This window comes from Embiotoca jacksoni, unplaced genomic scaffold (assembly GCF_022577435.1).
Source record: "Embiotoca jacksoni isolate LCO1_2020_lvr unplaced genomic scaffold, fEmbJac1.0.p SCAF_48, whole genome shotgun sequence".
Lineage (NCBI taxonomy): Eukaryota > Metazoa > Chordata > Actinopteri > Embiotocidae > Embiotoca > Embiotoca jacksoni.
The window spans coordinates 1,657,528-1,676,966 of record NW_027185401.1 but is presented as its reverse complement, the minus strand read 5'-3'; the positions used below and the strand labels follow the sequence as shown (position 1 = coordinate 1,676,966).

Here is a 19,439-nt window from a genome sequence, read left to right as displayed (position 1 = left end):
ACAAAATGTGTCTTTTTACTTTTAATTATGAACGCACCATAAAATCCCAAAGTGTAACTCGCCGCAACCATGGCAACGTTAACACTTCCCCTTTTCTTTGTCAACGTTTTTCCACGCGTTCGCATCAGTGAAGACTTTTAACGTGACGTTTTCCAAAAACACTATTAGTGGAAAAAAAAAGAAAAAAAAGATGCAGAACTGTTAAAAGTAAAAATGCAATGAGCTTTCTGCTAAAGATTCCTCCACAATCAAGACAACCTTACACGGGTTGTGCAGTCTGATACAGATTGAAACCTGATTTAATAATAATAAAAAATAAAAATAAAAGTTTCATGAAAAAAATAAAATAAATAACATTATGATTCATAAGCGCTTCCGGTAGAGAAAAAGTTCCCCGGGGTCGCTACGACTTCTCCCCCGCGTGAGTCCTCGTGTGCTTTTTCAGGTGTGACGTCTGGGTGAAGCGTTTGCCGCAGGTGTCGCAGGCGTAGCGCTTGTCGCCCGTGTGGATCGTCATGTGCCGTTTCACGTGCGCCGTCTGCGTGAAGCGCTTCCCGCACGTTTGGCACGAGTACGGCTTCTCGCCCGCGTGGATCCTCCGATGTTTGTCCGTGTGGGACTTGTAGTCGAAGCGCTTTCCGCAAACGTCACATTTTAGACGCTTTTTACCCGTTTGGGACGCGACCGACTCGTCTGCGTTGCTCCTGAGGCGTCTCTTCTTCGGCTTCATCTCGGCCTTTGCGCGCCGGCCTCCTTTTTGATCTCGGCTCTCGGCGAATAGAAAGCTGCGATCGCTGTCCGGTTCCGGGTCGCTGCGGTCGCTTTCCTCAAAAGTTGGAGTCCCCGTGAAGGTTTCCGTCTCCAGCTTCAGAACGAGCTGCTCTCCGTCCCGACCGAGTTCCTCCTCTTCCTCTTTGATCTGCGAAGGTTCTGGTTCCTCCTGGTCCAAACCGGAGTTCCTCTCCTCGTTCCAGAGCTGAAGGTCTGAGAGAAACTCCTCCTCCTCCTGACAGACATGTTGCTGTGGGACGTCTGGAGGGACGAAAAGACGCGAGAAAAAGATTATTAACGTAAAGACAGAAAAACACACAGTTGTTGTTGTTGTTCTGTAGTGCATGTTGATGTCAGTTTGTTTTTCTCACCTCTTCCACCTTCCAGCTGGCCAGAGGCCTTTTTGACATCAAATGATTTTTACTTCTAGTCCTAGACTAGAAAACGGTGTAACCGGGTAAAATAATCTTAGATTTACATTTTAAATCTAGTCGGTCTTGTTTTCAACATGAAAGGATCATCTAGTTTCACCGGTTATCTCCTTGACTTACGGACATTCACGAGTCCCGTCTTGTACAACCAAACGTACCAGACGGCATATCGAACAAGAACAAACTTAATACGATTGTTTAGTCATTTTCTTACCTGAAAATACAAATAAAAGTAGCATCGATTGAGTATCTGCGTTTCTAACGTCCGTCCCAACGGTCTCGCTGGGTCGACTGGGTCGACCGAACTGTTGTAAAGGAGCACAGCGGCCTTCATTGAGATCTTGTTGACGCTACTGCCATCTGCTGGCGAACATTAACATCTATGAAGGGCATTTTTGTGTCTTTATTATGCAAGCAAATGAAATAATAGTTTTAAAAGCAAATTTCTGGCACTGCAATCACAAATCAAGTTTGTAAGTAAAACATATATAAACTGAGAATAAAATTATTGCATTGCCAACAAATTTGCTCTTAAAGTTTTGTTAGTTTTGGTCACAGATGAAGAATTTTGCTCGTGAAACTAGAATTCTTTTGGCTGCAAATTTAAAACCTTCACTCTCAAGTCAAAAGCATTGTTGAAGGTTAAGTTGGATGTAGTGGGCGGGGCCAACGCTGGAGACGGGAGTTTCTATTGGTCAGACTGAATCTGGGGGAAAATATTTGTTTCAGATTTTAACTGCTTTCATTCAAAACTGGAACATTTGTGAGGAAACTATCCCTTTAAATGTAAAACCTCACAACTTCCAGCTGAAACTTCCGCTGGGTTTATGTGATGGATTTGACAGAATGAGCAGCGACACTGATATTTTATCATCAGGAGGATTTTTGTTGCCGTCTGTGTCTTCAACAAAGAAGCAAAGAGAGGCGGCGCCATCTTGAGGCGAGTCACCGCAAGTACAACGAGATCCAGACGACTCGTTGGAGATGAATTTCACATCAGCTGGAAGGTGGAGGAGACAAAAAAAAAAGAAGCTGCAGTCGACTCTGTTTCCAGCAGAATCTCTGACGGCTTCGTTTCCACGAACTCATAAATCAAAACAGAACTTTATTTAAAATGTGAGAGCAGATTATAAAGTTTGAAACATGTCGGACTGAATCTGAGGGGAAATATTTGTTTCGTGGAAACAACGTGAACAACATGACGATCAAAATCTGTGATGTTAGAAGAGAGAAAAGAATTCAAATCAATAGAATTTAATTGACTTCATTAAATCAATTTAAAAACATTTCAGAGTTCAATCAGTTTCAGAGGAGCTGTGAGGATTTGTAGTTTTGTATTTTAAACATCAGATAACAGTCCGTGTTATAAACTCACCACCAACCTGAATGTTTTTCAGTGTTTCTGCATCATGTGACCCAGATTTTTTTTTCTTTTTTTTTCAAATCCAGACGATGAAACCGCACGAGCAGCTTCAGCCGAGCTGTCAATCAGCAGCAGCAGTCTTATCTTTGTGCTGCAGGGGCTGATGGGAGGGTTTTGAGGACCTGTTAGAAACCACGTGTCCCTCGTCTGGTCTCTCACGGCTCGTCCTCGTTCGTCCTCGGCTGCGTCGGAGCGTCACTTCTCTCCAGGTTCACCAGAAGGAAACGCCGCCGCACCGAAGAAACGAAATGTTTTTCCTCCCGGCTGCTGCTCTGTGCTGTCTGTGTTCAGGTGAGTGTTTTCCAGCCAATCGGGAGCCGGCAAACTTCACCTTTAACTAACGCCGTCACGCTGACCTTCATCTGTCCGTCCGTGTCTCCACAGCGCTGGTTGCCATGGCAGCAGAGCTCATTCAGGATGATTTAACTCTGACCAGGAAAGTTGGAGACAAAGTCTCATTCAGCTGTAAACAAACTCACCAGTGTGGTAGTAATCATGTGTGGTGGTACCAGAAGAAAGAAACAGAAACATTCAGAGCGATTCTTGATATTGGTAGGAGCGATGGAAAAATATATTCAGGGTACAATCATCCTCAGAAAGATGATTTCTCTTCAGTGAATAAAGGGAGCGGCTGGGAGCTGCAGATCCAGAACGTTACACTCCATCATTCAGCCACCTACTACTGCTCCTGTTATAAGTATTCGTACCCACAGTGAGAAATGATCCCTGCAGCCTGAACAAAAACCAGCAGATGTCAAACAGTGTTTGTGACAGGAAGAGAGCAGTAAACCACAGCTCAGGTTCACATTTCACCTCCATCTCACAAACAGACTGAGCTGAGGGAAGTTTTTCTTTACTGCTGTCAGAACTTATTTTACATTTATTTCATTTGGTTTTCAGCAGCTTTCAAGATCAATATTTTTGTTCTCATTTTTATTTTCTGAAGTTAAAGAACCATTAGTTGGGTTAAAATGTCAAATAAAAAGTGCTGATTCAGAAAAGTGACGTAGTTTTACATCAGAGTCTGTGACTATATTATTGAACACACAGGCTGCATCTTCTGTAAATATAAGTACTTTAAATCTTATTTTTTAGCGACAACCATAACGGGAGTCTTTATGTTTTCAGGTTCCTTCACCGACACGTGAACGCGATATCTCAAGAATGCCTCCAGAGAACTTCTTCAAACTTGGTACAAACGTTTACCGGGCTAAAGGATGAATTACAACTTGATTTTGGTGGTCAAGGGTCAAAGGTCAAAGTTAATGTGACCTCATGTCTTTCCTATCCCGTCATCCCATTCTTGTCACTTTGAATTTCAGAACGCTTTGAAGCAATTTCTTCAAATTTGGATAAAATCAGCACCTGTACTCAAGGATTTTGGAGGTCACAGGTCAAAGGTCAAGGTCACTGTCAGCTCACTTTGACCCATCCTCATGAATATAATATGTCATGAATGCCTGGAGGTAGTTTCTTCACATGTTGCACAAAGGTTCACTACGTCAACGATAAACTGACTGGAAGGTCAAATGTCGAGGTCAAAGGTCAAGCTCACTGTGACCTCACGTCCATCTTATCCATCAGAAGAAGAGACAGTCATGTTGATATGAACCTGAAAGAAACACATCATGGAGCTGAAATATGACACTTTGGACTCGTTCACTTCATCTGACACGTTCAGCAGAAGACAGGTTTTTGTATCAGTCTGTTTCACTGTGGGGAGATACTTCTACGGCATCTTTGGCTCTGGAACTAAACTGTATGTAACAGGTAAGAACAAACATTTATTTTGCTTCAGCTATTTTATTGTAGAAACTGAAAATGTGTTTAAAGTCAGTTTCTGCTGCTTCGGGCTTCACAGGTTATTTTTTTTTAACAGATAGCAGAGAATTCATCTTGCAGACATTGTTACATAAGAAAAAAATCTATAATTTCTGAAAATATGTTTGAATCTCCCATAACAACTAAATCTTTTTCTTTTTCTCTGCGTGAGAATGAAATTATCCACAAAAAGTGACATTTTAGTTTTGGAAGGAATATTTAGTGTTTGATTATCTGCGTAGTTCTAAATCATCACTTGACTTTTGAAAACAAGATGAGATTTATGGTAAATTTAATTTAATATTGTATTGTTCTTCTAAATGTGCACGAAAGTACACGTTTAAAATCATCGTGTCAGATAGTTAATGAATATCTTAATGAATATTAACTGTTTAATCATCTCAGTAGTTTTGTGTCATCTCTTGATGTTTTGGAAAAACAAAATAATTGTGTTTATTATAAATGTAAGTAGTATTTTGTGTTAATTTAAAATTTCGTAAAAAAAAACAATTATGAAACAAAACTATGAAAAGTAAAAAATTTTAATCAATCATCAATTAGTAGCTTCATTGTTCAGATTAAATCCTGTTGTTAATAATAAAGTAAACATTTCTGTTAATTGTTTTGGACAGATAATTAATATCTTAATGAATATTAACTGTTTGATCATCTCAGTAGTTTTGAGTCATCTCTTGATGTTTTGGAAAACCAATATTATACTTTATTTTAAGTTTAAGTTAAAGTTTCATGTTTTTAAAAGTATTTTTAAGAAAAGTACGGATATATGTTAATTTTATCGCACAGTCAATAAATAGCTAAATTGTTAACATTAAATTCTTGTTAACTATTTGTTATATGAAGGTACAACTTTAACGTGAAAATACATTACTTTAAAAATGTAATAAATATATATGCATTTAAAAAATATATATTTGCAAATGTAAAAGGTGGTATTTAAATGAACACATTTTATTCCTTGAATTTTCAATTTCAGAATAATGTCTTACATAACAGAATACTTAAAATTGTTATAAAATATAATTATCTAAACTGTATTGGTGTTTTGATGTGTTTAAAACAAAGTTTTAAATCAATTAACAATGTTTCTCTCTTTAGAGGCAACTGCAGAAATTTTTATATTTACCTTTATATTGAAGAAATATTTTCCATTGATTTCATGTAAATTTCATTGTATTTCATTAAGTTACATTAATGTATTTGGTAAAATAATAACTGTGCAAATAAAGCTGTAATATGATTTAATTATTCAAACATTTTCAGTCTTCTACATGTGACACTTGAATACATGAAGTGATGATTGTGTCTGATATGAAGGTGAACACAGTATGTAGTGAACTTTGTGCTGTATTGATGAGTAGTTTATTGATCAGAGTCCATGTAGTTTCCAGGATCAGACTGAATGCAGTGCTGGAAGCTGCTGTTGACTGTGTCACTGTGTGTCTGTGCTGCTTGTTGCTGCTGTCAAACTTCAGATAAGCCGGTGGTGAAGCCGGAGGTAATCATGTACCCAGCAGCATGCAGAGCCCACCTGGAGGGGAGGACCTTCCTGCTGTGTCTGGCCTCAGCCATGTTTCCTCCTGAGGTCCAGTTCTCCTGGAAAAGACAGAAGAAGAAGAACTCGCTGGAGAAGCTTCTTTCTTCTGAGGGAGAACAGCTGGAGCTCAGAGAGCCGGGACGCACCGCCTCCATCAGGGTGGTTGATCAGGATGATCTCCACACCTTTAAATACCACTGTTACGTCAAGCATGAGTGGGACACAGTGAAGAACCAGACAGAAGAAGGTAATGAAGGCTTGGTGACTGTGTTCAGCAGGGATTCAGCTTCACGTGGAGACTCTGTCAAAGAGGACGGACATGTCTCACTGCAGCTCCAAACATCTGTCTCCATTTTATTTCAGAGGTTCCAGCTCCAGCAACCACCGATCCTCCAGAGACAGAACCAACAGACCCTCCATCTCTGCAGCAAGCTGACTGTAAGATCACCTGCTGTCGGTGTAGGGGTCATATTAAAGCTTGGTCAGGTCCTGAAGGGTCTTTGAGCTTTCAGTCAAACTGTAGTGGACACGTGTCTTCTTGCAAAACTGGTCGTCCCGCCAGGAAATGTTAAAGCGATAAAAAAAATTAATGATATTCACAAGAAATGTATATATTTGAACAGACTGTGGAGAGATGAATGACCTGTCTGTCTGTCTTTCTGTCTGTCTGTCAGTGTCCTTCCAGTCTCTGTGCAGGGTGAAGCTGCTCTGCGTGTTGTACACAGTGCTGATAGTGAAGAGTCTGGTGTACTGCTGTGGACTTTCTCTGATGACGAGCCTGAGAAACAAGAGACCGTCCACCAACTGAACACATGCTCGCTGACTGGTCATCTTAAATATAACTTTAATCAGTTTTCAGAAATTTTATCTTTGACGTGTGGTTGGTTTAAATGTGGACTTGGATAGAGTTGTCGAAATGTTTTTAAAAACTTAAAGTGTGACAAACAAAACGTGAAATTAAGCTGAATTTTTAGCTGCCTTGTTGGTATTTTAGCAGTTAACATTTCTTTTGTCTTGTTCTTATTTTTAAATATTGTAGGTTGTAGGTTCCTCTCATTTATTCAGTACAATATTCTCAATAAACTAACAAAAAAACATTATTGTTTCAGGTCTCTGCTTACAGTAATTTACCGTGATTGTACATAAATTCTCTCCCATCCAAAACTGAAGTAAAAAAAAGAGAAACGTTCAGGCTGATACGAATATCATTGTACAAACAAACACAAACCATTCCTGTACTACTTTAGATAAACATGAACGTGCAGTTTTTTATCTAAACAAGCAGGTGTGTGAGATCCAGCTGGTTCAGGTCTGCATCTCCTGATCATTTATTTTGTGTATGAATCATTTTGTTTTAACTTGTGTCAGTGTCAAAGTAAACCTCTACGCCAGGGGTGTCAAACATACGGCCCGCCGGGGGGTCCAGCTCGGCCCGCCGGATGACTTTGCTAAGTGTGAAAATTACAGAAAGACATAAATTGCATTTCTATGAGAATATGGAGGTTTATGAGAACAAACGTTTTGTTATTTTTGTTTTAATCGATCCAGTAATTGCTTCAAAAACAGCGTAAATGCGACGTCTGCTCCGGAGGAAGAAGCGCTCGGTGCCACAGGAAGCAGCGCTCGCTGCTCACTTTGTGACGCGTTTGACGTCAAACGCGTCACGAAGCGAGGGAATCTGCAGAGGAGAGCCGGGGCAGATAAACAGTGGGCTGATGTCTGAGTTTTTGGTCTTTATGTTTCTAGTTTATTGTAGAAAGACCTTAAAACAAGGTTTATCATCCAAAAACCTTCACCAATGATTTAAACAAAGAGAAATATTGTTGTTATGTATGCGTTATTATGCTATGATTTTACTGGTCTGGCCCACCTGAGATCAAAGTGGGCAGTATGTGGCCCCTTAACTAAAATGAGTTTGACACCCCTGCTCTACGCTGATGACACTGTTGTTTACACACATGAACATACAGCAGATTGAGCTGCTCTGAAGCTACAAATGCTCAAAAACAACAATCATGCAGCTTTTTGATAAAACGGCTGAAGTCTGAATGCTGAAGAAATGAAGGGCGTGTTTATTATTAGTTTATTAGACGGGGGGAGCAGTGGAAACAGTTATTTCGAGTAAAGAAGGAAGACCAACGACAGAGAGGGGAGCTCATAACAGCTGCAGATATGAATCTGTTCTCTGTGGTTAGAAAAACCAAAAAAAAACTGTTGACTGCTAATGAAAACTTCCTTTCCTGCAGCAGACGGGCTGCGGGGGTTTCTGCTCTGCAGCCTCCACATTGTGGGTTTAATAAGACGTCGACAGTTACAACCGTTCACTCCGGTGGAAGAATGATTCCAGGAAGGAGCTGTGTTATTCATCGAAGAGAGAAACAGCTCAAACCGTAAATTAATATCGGAGAAATGAACTTTGACAGAGTAAAAGCAGAGACCATAAACTTCCTGCTCTCTTTTTATGACCCGATATTTACAGTGTTTTTAGTCTGATAGAAATGACAAGAAAAAGTCTAAAAATGAACCTTGGAGAATAATAGTGACGAATCTTGGAGTGAGGTGTTGGTGACATGGCATTTTTGCTCATGTCAAACCTGTTAATAAGGTTATGCTATTAATACAAAGAGCAACAGCGCACAAACCACAGAGATAGAAACACAAACCACTGAGACAAACAAGTCATGACGTTTCACACGTTAACAAAACCTGGAACTTGTTCGGTGTTGGTTCACTTCAGGTCTCATTATTTTAGGTGCTATAAAAATAAAGAAATTTACCCGTCAGAAGAGTTTGTACATGTTAGTGAATTTAATCCAATAAAATGTAATTAATTCACCTCACTACACACATTGACCCACTTCTCTCCGGGAAATTTATGTTAAATTTTACCGCTGTAGCCGTCTGTGTTTCACTCATGACGTGTCACATGATTCTGGCATTATAATATATCTTTAAGCTTATTAAGTAATTTTTGCTTCATTTGGGATCAATGATACACTGATGTGATTTTATATCTGATCTGTATTCACTGAAACGAAGAGATTGGCTGACTGTGGCCTCGATAATAAACTGGGGTTCCAGAAATCACAGCCCACCACTGAAGTGACTGGTCAAATCACTACTGAGTCCAGAGGTTCCAGTGAAAGAACTTTTATTCAACTTAGTTAGTCACCCAGAACGGAGGGGGTTTGCTCACATTCGTGGGTTAGTGTGTTTGTGTGGTTCGGAAACAGAAGAAGAACACACAACGTAAGAATAATGTAACTTAATAAAGAATAAGTTAATGGCAACTCGACGCCGTGTGGCATAACTAACACAAAGTGTTGACATCGATTCAAGGAACAAAAACACAGTCAGAATACTTGAAACAATGAGACTCAGGAACACATATCATACGTCAGTGATGAACTAAACAAGATCTCAACAGAGCGCTGAAGAAAGCATGCAGTGTTAATTAAGCCACATGTGCAGAATGAATGGATGCTGCATTGCGCTAGCACTCGGCATTACAGGCTACAACAAACAACATGATTAAGGACGACTACTAGTGATGTTACGAGATGTGCCGACGCTTCGAAGCGTGTCGAGTAACGGAGGGGGCGTTTCCTCGAAGCGCGTGTCGAGGCTTGCTTCATTTAGGGGAGGAGCCAAAAATGATGACGTCCGAAGCCTCGCTGCCCGGCTGTACCACGTGACTGCTTCGGGAAGTGGTTCAGATTTTGCCGGGAGGTTTGACAGCAATATAAACCCCTCAGGCTCCATTCAAAATGTGGGTTGTTGGTGGAGAGTTGATGTCAGTTGAGAGTTTGGATAGTTTGGAGAGTTTAGAGAGAGAGAGATAGTTTGGAGATTTAGGAGAGTGCGGAGAGAAGGAGGTGATAAGATGGAGCCAGCTAGGAAGAGGAGGATTTCCCCTGTGTGGGAACACTTTGATTTAATAACTCCTAATAAGGTAAGCTAAATCTAACTCTATTTCAGACACATTAGGTTTGCTTATCAAGAACTGTATTTTTCACAGTTTCTTATTTTATTCAAAGGTGAGGTGTTTATTGTGCTCCAAGGAGTTGGGGTACAATAACAACACCTCATCCATGCTGAGGCGTTACCGTGCCTTGCATGAGAATAAGGAGGAAACTGGAGCTTCACCCAGCCAAGGTAAGTCATTACAATATTACAAATGTACCGTCACAATTTTTCCCTGTTCACTTTTGTTTATTGTGTAAATAAAGACAGGTAACAGACACTGTATTTATTCTCTTTTAACCAGCCACCAGAAAACAAGAGCTGGATGAAGCCCTTGTCTCCATGGTAGTGAAGGACACACAGCCCTTCAGTATTGTGGATGATGTTGGATTCAGGGCATTTGTGTCCAAACTGGATCCTAATTATGTTCTCCCTACAAGGCAGGTATGTATGGCTGCATGCATGAAACAAATGAGTACTTTATTGTGTCTCACAGTTCAGCACTATATATTTTTTCCTTTAGGCTCTGAAGGCCACGGTGGAGGCCAAGTATGAGTCAGCTAAGGAGAAGGCTAAAGTGGAAAAGGTGGCTGCTGTTAGCTTTACTTCTGACATGTGGACATCCATCAATATGGATGCCTACCTGGCTGTAACATGCCATTTTGTGGGTGAGAAAACCACACTCAGTTCAGTGCTGTTAGGAGTGCAGGCATTCCCCCAATCACACACTGCTGAAAATATAGCTCGTGTGAAAGCCTCCCTGATGGAGGAATGGGGAATCGCTAATAAGGTGACATGTATGGTCACTGATGGTGCTCCCAATATGGTTGGCTGTGTGAGAGAGCTGAAGCTTCGGCACCATATTTGCATTGCACACACACTGAATCTGATAGTGAAGAAGGCACTTGACCAGCAGCCTGCGCTCTCTGGCATCCGGGCCAAAGCACGGAAGCTGGTTGGCTTCTTTAGAAGCAGCACCACTGCTAAGGTATGCTCTTTCCCTTTATTTCAATTTCTAATAACGCTAATAGTTTGTCTGTGTTCCTACTGCAGTGATTTAATGGCCTACTCATCTGCATCTTTAAAGGAGAAGCTTACACAAGTGCAACTTCATCTGGGGATGGCAAACATGAAGCCAATGCAAGAAGTGGAGACCAGATGGAGCAGCACATATTTGATGCTGCAACGTTTGGTGGAGCAAAGGGAGCCAGTAGGAGCAGCGTTAGCTGGGTTACAACATGACATCCCCTTCCTAACATCAGAAGAGTTCAACATTGTTGGAGGGTGCTTTTCTTTGCTGTCTCCCTTCTATGATGCCACCGTAGAGCTGTCGGCAGAGGAAAATGTGTCTGTCTCCAAAGTTGTCCCCCTCGTGAAGATGCTGGAGCACACCCTTCAGGAGGAAATAACAAAGCCGGCACCTGCAGCAGCGTTGGAAATGGGAGACCAGCTCATCAGGCAACTCCGGGAGAAGCTGTACACTTTGCAGTCGACGAGCATCGTGTCTCTTGCTACCCTCCTGGACCCCCGATTTAAAGCAATAGGATTTTTCAGCCAAACAAAAGCCACCGAAGCAATAAAACGACTGACCTCCGAGTGTGCCACCATTATACGGTCAACACAAAGCAGAGAGGAAATCCCCCAGGCTTCCACCTCTCATGATGTCACAGGAGGTAATCTATTATTTTACATTTTGAGATCAATTATTCCTATGAGAACACTTAGTAACATGATCTGTGGTTTCCTCTTAGGTAGCAAACTGTGGCATCCTTTAGACACCAGCGTCATGGAGGCACGGAAGACTCAAAATGTGACAGCAGATGCCACTGTGGAGGTCCAGCACTACCTTTCAGAGCCAAATATAAACAGGCTGGAAAACCCTCTGGAGTACTGGGAGAGGCAAAAATTACTGTATCCAAATTTATACAGACTTGCTCTTGCGTTTTTGTGCACGCCAGCATCTTCTGTACCCTGTGAAAGGGTGTTTTCAAAGGCCGGAGAGGTTGTGTTAAAAAAAAGGAATCGTTTAAAACCAAAAACTGTTGAGAAACTGTTATTTCTGAATAAAAATGAATAAAATGTCCCCTGTCCTGTACATCATTGTCCAAGTTACACAAGCATATTCAGTCCCCTCTTCCTTGTTCCACAAGCACTTCCACTGTCCTCTGCCTGCTTAAGCCCATGCCATTTTCCTAAAGTGACAGAAAAACATTATTACACAACCTGCCATATCATCAGATACTACCATTTTGGGAAAATTTACACACACAGAATATATTCAAAAAATATTTTATTATGCACATATGTGATAATTTATGTACAGACATTATTTGGTCATACATTTTTGTAATTCAGTCATTCCCAACAGCCATAACAGACACAAAAATTCAATGCATCACATTACGTGGTTCAGATACAGCTGCCTGTGATTATACACTTGGCCAGTAGGTGGTTTCGTGTGCACATGAAGCTTCGACAAATGAACCCTTTCTCGAACCAATTGGCTGAAGTGGTTCGATGCCTCATGAGGCTTCATCTCACCATCACTACTTACATGTCAAAGGACGCACACATGAAGTCTTCAAACGCTGTAACACACATTCACGACTACCACCTCCAGCATATTGTTGCAGGGGAGAGCTGCCCTGCACAGGTGAGCTGGTTCACACATGAGCGGTGGAACGTACCACTCCGAGGGGGTGTGGCGGAATAGTCCAAGTGAACCCGGCCTTTTCACCAGAAACACAAACCACAGAGACAAACAATTCATGACGTTTCACACGTTAACAAAACCTGTAACTTGTTCGGTGTTGGTTCACTTCAGGTCTCATTATTTTAGGTGCTATAAAAACATTGAAATTAACCCATCAAAAGAGTTTGTACATGTTAGTGAGTTTAATCCAATAAAATGTAATTAATTCACCTCACTACACACTTTGACCCACTTCTCTCCGGGAAATTTATGTTAAATTTTACCGCTGTAGCCGTCTGTGTTTCACTCATGACGTGTCACATGATTCTGGCATTATAATATTTCTTTAAGCTTATTAAGTAATTTTCGCTTCATTTGGGATCAATGCTACACTGATGTGATTTTGTATCTGATCTGTATTCACAGTGTAAATGGAAGTTACAAAGCTGCAGTAAATCTCAATTAAAGTAGGGTTCATGAGGTCGGTGTTTATTTTATGTTATAGAGTTTTTCTGATCTGAGTCAAAATCACAGTTTATCAAGACATTTTGAGAAAAGACCATAACGTACAAACATATTTTAAAACATTTATGGAAAGATCATATGTAATTAATGTTTTTAGATTGTAATTTTTAGTATATTTCAAATTAAGAAATTTATTGGAAATAGTGTTGTCAGTAGTTTCCTATAAAACATAATTGCCAGTTTGTGTTTCCCTTTTCTTGAAATGTGTTGCATGAATATATTAAATGAAACTAATTCATGAAAAGATTAAAACCACCCATCATGTTTTCATCCCCCTGCTGTTTGTTCACTCGTGTAAACAACAGTGTCATCAGCGTAGAGGTTTACATCCGCACTGTAATACAGTTATAAAAGATAATCTACAACCAAACCAAACGAACATCTGTATTTAACGTTGTTGACCGTGATGTTTATTTTTATTTGTATTCTTTTAGATTTTCTTCGGGACATTCTCTGAGAATGTATTAAATGTTATTTAAAATCAGAGTTAAACTATTGAGGCTGTGATTGTTCACAGTTTATATCATTGACAAAAATTCTTCTAAACTTAAGTTTATGAAGTCAGAAAATATAATTGATTTATTCCTAATTGAGGTTACTATATGAAAAACAAGATATACTGTTAAAAATACCTGACAGATAACAATTGAATTTTCTTTATTATTGGATTAGAAAATAACACTCAGAGCAGAGGGACAATAATTTTAAAGATTTATGTGTATTTATGTTTTTGTATGTTTAGAATAACTGTTTGAAAAGACAAAAGAAAGAGCGAGATCCGTATCAGCCTTTTTTTTTTTTTTTTTACTTAAGTTTTGGATGTGAGATCATTTTTGTACAATCACAGTAAACTACTACAAGCATAGATAAAAACAACACCAATGATATTTTTCAGTTTATAGAGAATATTGTACTGCAGAAATGAGAGGAACCTACAACGCTGAGTATAATTAAAAGTAAGATCGAGACGAAAGAAATATTAAGTGCTAAAACATCAACAAGGCAGCAAATAAAGCGTCTAAACTTGGAATTAAATTGAAGTCAAACTTCTCCAACTGTATCTAACTCCACATTTCAACCAACCACACTCGTCCCATTTTAAGATTTCTGAACACTGATCAAAGTTACAAATTTAGATGAGTTGATGATATTTGTTGGTGGTAAAAGACGAGCAGAAAACAGTCAGTGAGCATGTGTTCAGTTGGTGGACGGTCTCTAGTTTCTCAGGCTCGTCAGCAGAGAAAGTCCACAGCAGTACACCAGACTCTTCACTATCAGCACTGTGTACAACACGCAGAGCAGCTTCACCCTGCACAGAGACTGGAAGGACACTGACAGACAGACAGAAAGACAGACAGACAGGTCATTCATCTCTCCACAGTCTGCTCAAATATATACGTTTCTTGAGAATATCATTCATTTTTACGTCGCTTTAACTTTTCCTGGCGGGACGACCAGTTTTACAAGAAGACACGTGTCCACTACAGTTTGACTGAAAGCTCAAAGACCCTTCAGGACCTGACCAAGCTTTAATATGACCCCTACACCGACAGCAGGTGATCTTACAGTCAGCTTGCTGCACAGATGGAGGGTCTGTTGGTTCTGTCTGTGGAGGATCGGTGGTTGCTGGAGCTGGAACCTCTGAAATAAAATGGAGACAGATGTTTGGAGCTGCAGTGAGACATGTCCGTCCTCTTTGACAGAGTCTCCACATGAAGCTGAATCCCTGCTGAACACAGTCACCAAGCCATCATTACCTTCTTCTGTCTGGACCTCCGCCGTGCCCCACTCATGCTTGACGTAACAGTGGTATTTAAAGGTGTGGAGATCATCCTGATCAACCACCCTGATGGAGGCGGTGCGTCCCGGCTCTCTGAGCTCCAGCTGTTCTCCCTCAGAAGAAAGAAGCTTCTCCAGCGATTTCTTCTTCTTCTGTCTTTTCCAGGAGAACTGGACCTCAGGAGGAAACATGGCTGAGGCCAGACACAGCAGGAAGGTCCTCCCCTCCAGGTGGGCTCTGCATGCTGCTGGGTACATGATTACCTCCGGCTTCACCACCGGCTTATCTGAAGTTTGACAGCAGCAACAAGCAGCACAGACACACAGTGACACAGTCAACAGCAGCTTCCAGCACTGCATTCAGTCTGATCCTGGAAACTACATGGACTCTGATCAATAAACTACTCATCAATACAGCACAAAGTTCACTACATACTGTGTTCACCTTCATATCAGACACAATCATCACTTCATGTATTCAAGTGTCACATGTAGAAGACTGAAAATGTTTGAATAATTAAATCATATGACAGCTTTATTTGCACGGTTATTATTTTAGCAAATACTTTAATGTAACTTAATGATATATAATTGAATTTACATGAAATCAATGGAAAATATTTCTTCAATATGCAGGTAAATATAAAAGTTTCCATAGTTGCCTCTAAAGAGAGAAACATTGTTAATTGATTTAAAACATTGTGTTGCACTTTAAATATTTACCACTATTAACTTTAACTGTTAAACACATCAAATCACCAATACATTTTAGATAATTATATTTCATAACAATTTTAAGTATTCTGTTTTGTAAGACATTATTCTGAAAATGAAAATTCACGGAATAAAATGTGTTCATTTAAATACCACCTTTTTATATTTGCAAATATATATATTTTTAAAATGCATATATATTTATTACATTTTTATATTCATGTATTTTCACATTAAAGTTGTACCTTCATATAACAAATAATTATCAAGAATTTAACGTCAACAATTAAGCTACTTATTGACTATCCGACAAAATTAATATATATCTATAGTTTTCTTAAAAATTCTTTTAAAAAAATTAAACTTCAACTTAAATTTAAAATAAAGTATAATTTTGTTTTTCCAAAACCTCAAGAGATGACTCAAAACTACTGAGATGATCAAACAGTTAATATTCATTAAGATATTAATTATCTGTCCAAAACAATTAACAGAAATGTTTACTTTATTATTAACAACAGGATTTCATGTGAACAATTAAGCTACTAATTGACAATTGATTACATTTTTTACTTTTTGTAGTTTTGTTTCATAATTGTTTTTACGAAATTTTAACTTAACACAAAATACTATATATATATATGTATATATAATAAATAAAATATATCTTGTTTTTCCAAAACATCAAGAGATGACACAAAACTACTGAGATGATTAAACAGTTAAATATTCATTAAGATATTCATTAACTATCCGACACGATGATTTAAAACGTGTACTTTCTTATACATTTAAAAGAACAATACAATATTCAATTAAATTTACCATAAATCTCATATTGTTTTCAAAAGTCAAGTGATGATTTAGAACTACGCAGATAATCAAACACTAAATATTCCTACCAAAACTAAAATGTCACTTTTTGTGGATAATTTCATTCTCACGCAGAGAAAAATAAAAAGATTTAGTTGTTATGGGAGATTCAAACATATTTTCAGAGATAATAGATTTTTTCTTATGTAACAATGTCTGCAAGATGAATTCTCTGCTATCTGTTGAAAAAAATAACCTGTGAAGCCCGAAGCAGCAGAAACTGACTTTAAACACATTTTCAGTTTCTACAATAAAATAGCTGAAGCAAAATAAATGTTTGTTCTTACCTGTTACATACAGTTTAGTTCCAGAGCCAAAGATCCAAACCTTCCACAGTGAAACAGACTGATACAAAAACCTGTCTTCTGCTGAACGTGTCAGATGAAGTGAACGAGTCCAAAGTGTCATATTTCAGCTCCATGATGTGTTTCTTTCAGGTTCATATCAACATGACTGTCTCTTCTTCTGATGGATAAGATGGACGTGAGATCACAGTGACTTTGACCTTTGACCTCGTCCTTTGACCTTCCAGTCAGTTTATCGTTGACGTAGTGAACCTTTGTGCAACATGTGAAGAAACTACCTCCAGGCATTCATGACATATTATATTCAGGAGGATGGGTCAAAGTGAGCTGACAGTGACCTTGACCTTTGACCCGTGACCCCAAAATCCTTGAGTACAGGTGCTGATTTTATCCAAATTTGAAGAAATTCCTTCAAAGCGTTCTGAAATTCAAAGTGACAAGAATGGGATGACGGGATAGGAAAGACAGGAGGTCACATTAACTTTGACCTTTGACCCTTGACCACCAAAATCAAGTTGTAATTCATCCTTTAGCCCGGTAAACGTTTGTACCAAGTTTGAAGAAGTTCTCTGGAGGCATTCTTGAGATATCGCGTTCACGTGTCGGTGAAGGAACCTGAAAACATAAAGACTCCCGTTATGGTTGTCGCTAAAAAATAAGATTTAAAGTACTTATATTTACAGAAGATGCAGCCTGTGTGTTCAATAATATAGTCACAGACTCTGATGTAAAACTACGTCACTTTTCTGACTCAGCACTTTTTATTTGACATTTTAACCCAACTAATGGTTCTTTAACTTCAGAAAATAAAAATGAGAACAAAAATATTGATCTTGAAAGCTGCTGAAAACAAAATGAAATAAATGTAAAATAAGTTCTGACAGCAGTAAAGAAAAACTTCCCTCAGCTCAGTCTGTTTGTGAGATGGAGGTGAAATGTGAACCTGAACTGTGGTTTACTGCTCTCTTCCTGTCACAAACACTGTTTGACATCTGCTGGTTTTTGTTCAGGCTGCAGGGATCATTTCTCACTGTGGGTACGAAGACTTATAACAGCAGCAGTAGTAGGTGGCTGAATGATGGAGTTTAACGTTCTGGATCTGCAGCTCCCAGCCGATCCCTTTATTCACTGAAGAGAAATCATCTTTCTGAGGATGATTGTACTTGTAATCTACTTTTCCATTGCTCTTATTAATATCAAGAATCACTCTGAATGTTTCTGTTTCTTTCTTCTGGTACCACCACACATTACTACCATCACACTGGTGAATTTGTTCACAGCTGAATTTGACTTTGTCTCCAACTTTCCTGGTCAGAGTTAAATCATCCTGAATGAGCTCTGCTGCCATGGCAACCAGCGCTGTGGAGACACGGACGGACAGATGAAGGTCAGCGTGACGGCGTTAGTTAAAGGTGAAGTTTGCCGGCTCCCGATTGGCTGGAAAACACTCACCTGAACACAGACAGCACAGAGCAGCAGCCGGGAGGAAAAACATTTCGTTTCTTCGGTGCGGCGGCGTTTCCTTCTGGTGAACCTGGAGAGAAGTGACGCTCCGACGCAGCCGAGGACGAACGAGGACGAGCCGTGAGAGACCAGACGAGGGACACGTGGTTTCTAACAGGTCCTCAAAACCCTCCCATCAGCCCCTGCAGCACAAAGACAAGACTGCTGCTGCTGATTGACAGCTCGGCTGAAGCTGCTCGTGAGGTTTCATCGTCTGGATTTGAAAAAAAAAAGAAAAAAAAAATCTGGGTCACATGATGCAGAAACACTGAAAAACATTCAGGTTGGTGGTGAGTTTATAACACGGACTGTTATCTGATGTTTAAAATACAAAACTACAAATCCTCACAGCTCCTCAGAAACTGATTGAACTCTGAAATGTTTTTAAATTCATTCAATAAAGTAAATTAAATTCTATTGATTTGAATTCTTTTCTCTCTTCTAACATCACAGATTTTGATCGTCATGTTGTTCACGTTGTTTCCACAAAACAAATATTTTCCCTCAGATTCAGTCCGACATGTTTCAAACTTTATAATCTGCTCTCACATTTTAAATAAAGTTCTGTTTTGATTTATGAGTTCGTGGAAACGAAGCCGTCAGAGATTCTGCTGGAAACAGAGTCGACTGCAGCTTCTTCTTTTTTTTGTCTCCTCCACCTTCCAGCTGATGTGAAATTCATCTCCAACGAGTCGTCTGGATCTCGTTGTACTTGCGGTGACTCGCCTCAAGATGGCGCCGCCTCTCTTTGCTTCTTTATTGAAGACACAGACGGCAACAAAAATCCTCCTGATGATAAAATATCAGTGTCGCTGCTCATTCTGTCAAATCCATCACATAAACCCAGCGGAAGTTTCAGCTGGAAGTTGTGAGGTTTTACATTTAAAGGGATAGTTTCCTCACAAATGTTCCATTAACGCTTGTTGACGCTACTGCCATCTGCTGGCGAACATTAACATCTATGAAGGTTATTTTTGTGTCTTCATTATGCAAACAAAAAAAAATATCAGATTTAAAAGCAAATTTCTGGCACTACAAACACAAATCAAGTTTTTAAGTAAAAAATATATAAACTGAGAATAAT

General features: G+C 39.4%; 3 protein-coding genes across 3 annotated transcripts; 1 reads left to right on the top strand and 2 right to left on the bottom strand.

The window, feature by feature from the left end:
* Positions 1–340: 340 nt before the first annotated feature.
* Positions 341–1,548, bottom strand: LOC138210761 (zinc finger protein 22-like). Its single transcript, XM_069170066.1, has 2 exons — positions 1,417–1,548; positions 341–1,032 (listed from the first exon to the last, which is right to left on the bottom strand). Exons 1-2 carry the CDS (start codon positions 1,439–1,441, stop codon positions 404–406), a joined length of 654 nt encoding a protein of 217 aa, XP_069026167.1. The 5' UTR covers positions 1,442–1,548; the 3' UTR covers positions 341–403.
* A 479-nt stretch (positions 1,549–2,027) lies between these two features.
* LOC138210755 (uncharacterized) lies at positions 2,028–7,391 on the top strand. The gene is made up of 6 exons (XM_069170059.1): positions 2,028–2,209; positions 2,652–2,916; positions 3,010–4,395; positions 5,940–6,248; positions 6,365–6,439; positions 6,676–7,391. The coding sequence occupies exons 3-6, from the start codon at positions 4,254–4,256 to the stop codon at positions 6,807–6,809; spliced, it is 660 nt and encodes a 219-aa protein (XP_069026160.1). The 5' UTR covers positions 2,028–2,209; positions 2,652–2,916; positions 3,010–4,253; the 3' UTR covers positions 6,810–7,391.
* A 6,437-nt stretch (positions 7,392–13,828) lies between these two features.
* Positions 13,829–19,195, bottom strand: LOC138210777 (immunoglobulin lambda-like polypeptide 5). Its single transcript, XM_069170097.1, has 7 exons — positions 18,905–19,195; positions 18,305–18,569; positions 17,404–18,211; positions 16,835–17,273; positions 14,939–15,247; positions 14,748–14,822; positions 13,829–14,512 (listed from the first exon to the last, which is right to left on the bottom strand). The coding sequence occupies exons 4-7, from the start codon at positions 16,953–16,955 to the stop codon at positions 14,397–14,399; spliced, it is 621 nt and encodes a 206-aa protein (XP_069026198.1). The 5' UTR covers positions 16,956–17,273; positions 17,404–18,211; positions 18,305–18,569; positions 18,905–19,195; the 3' UTR covers positions 13,829–14,396.
* Positions 19,196–19,439: the final 244 nt, after the last annotated feature.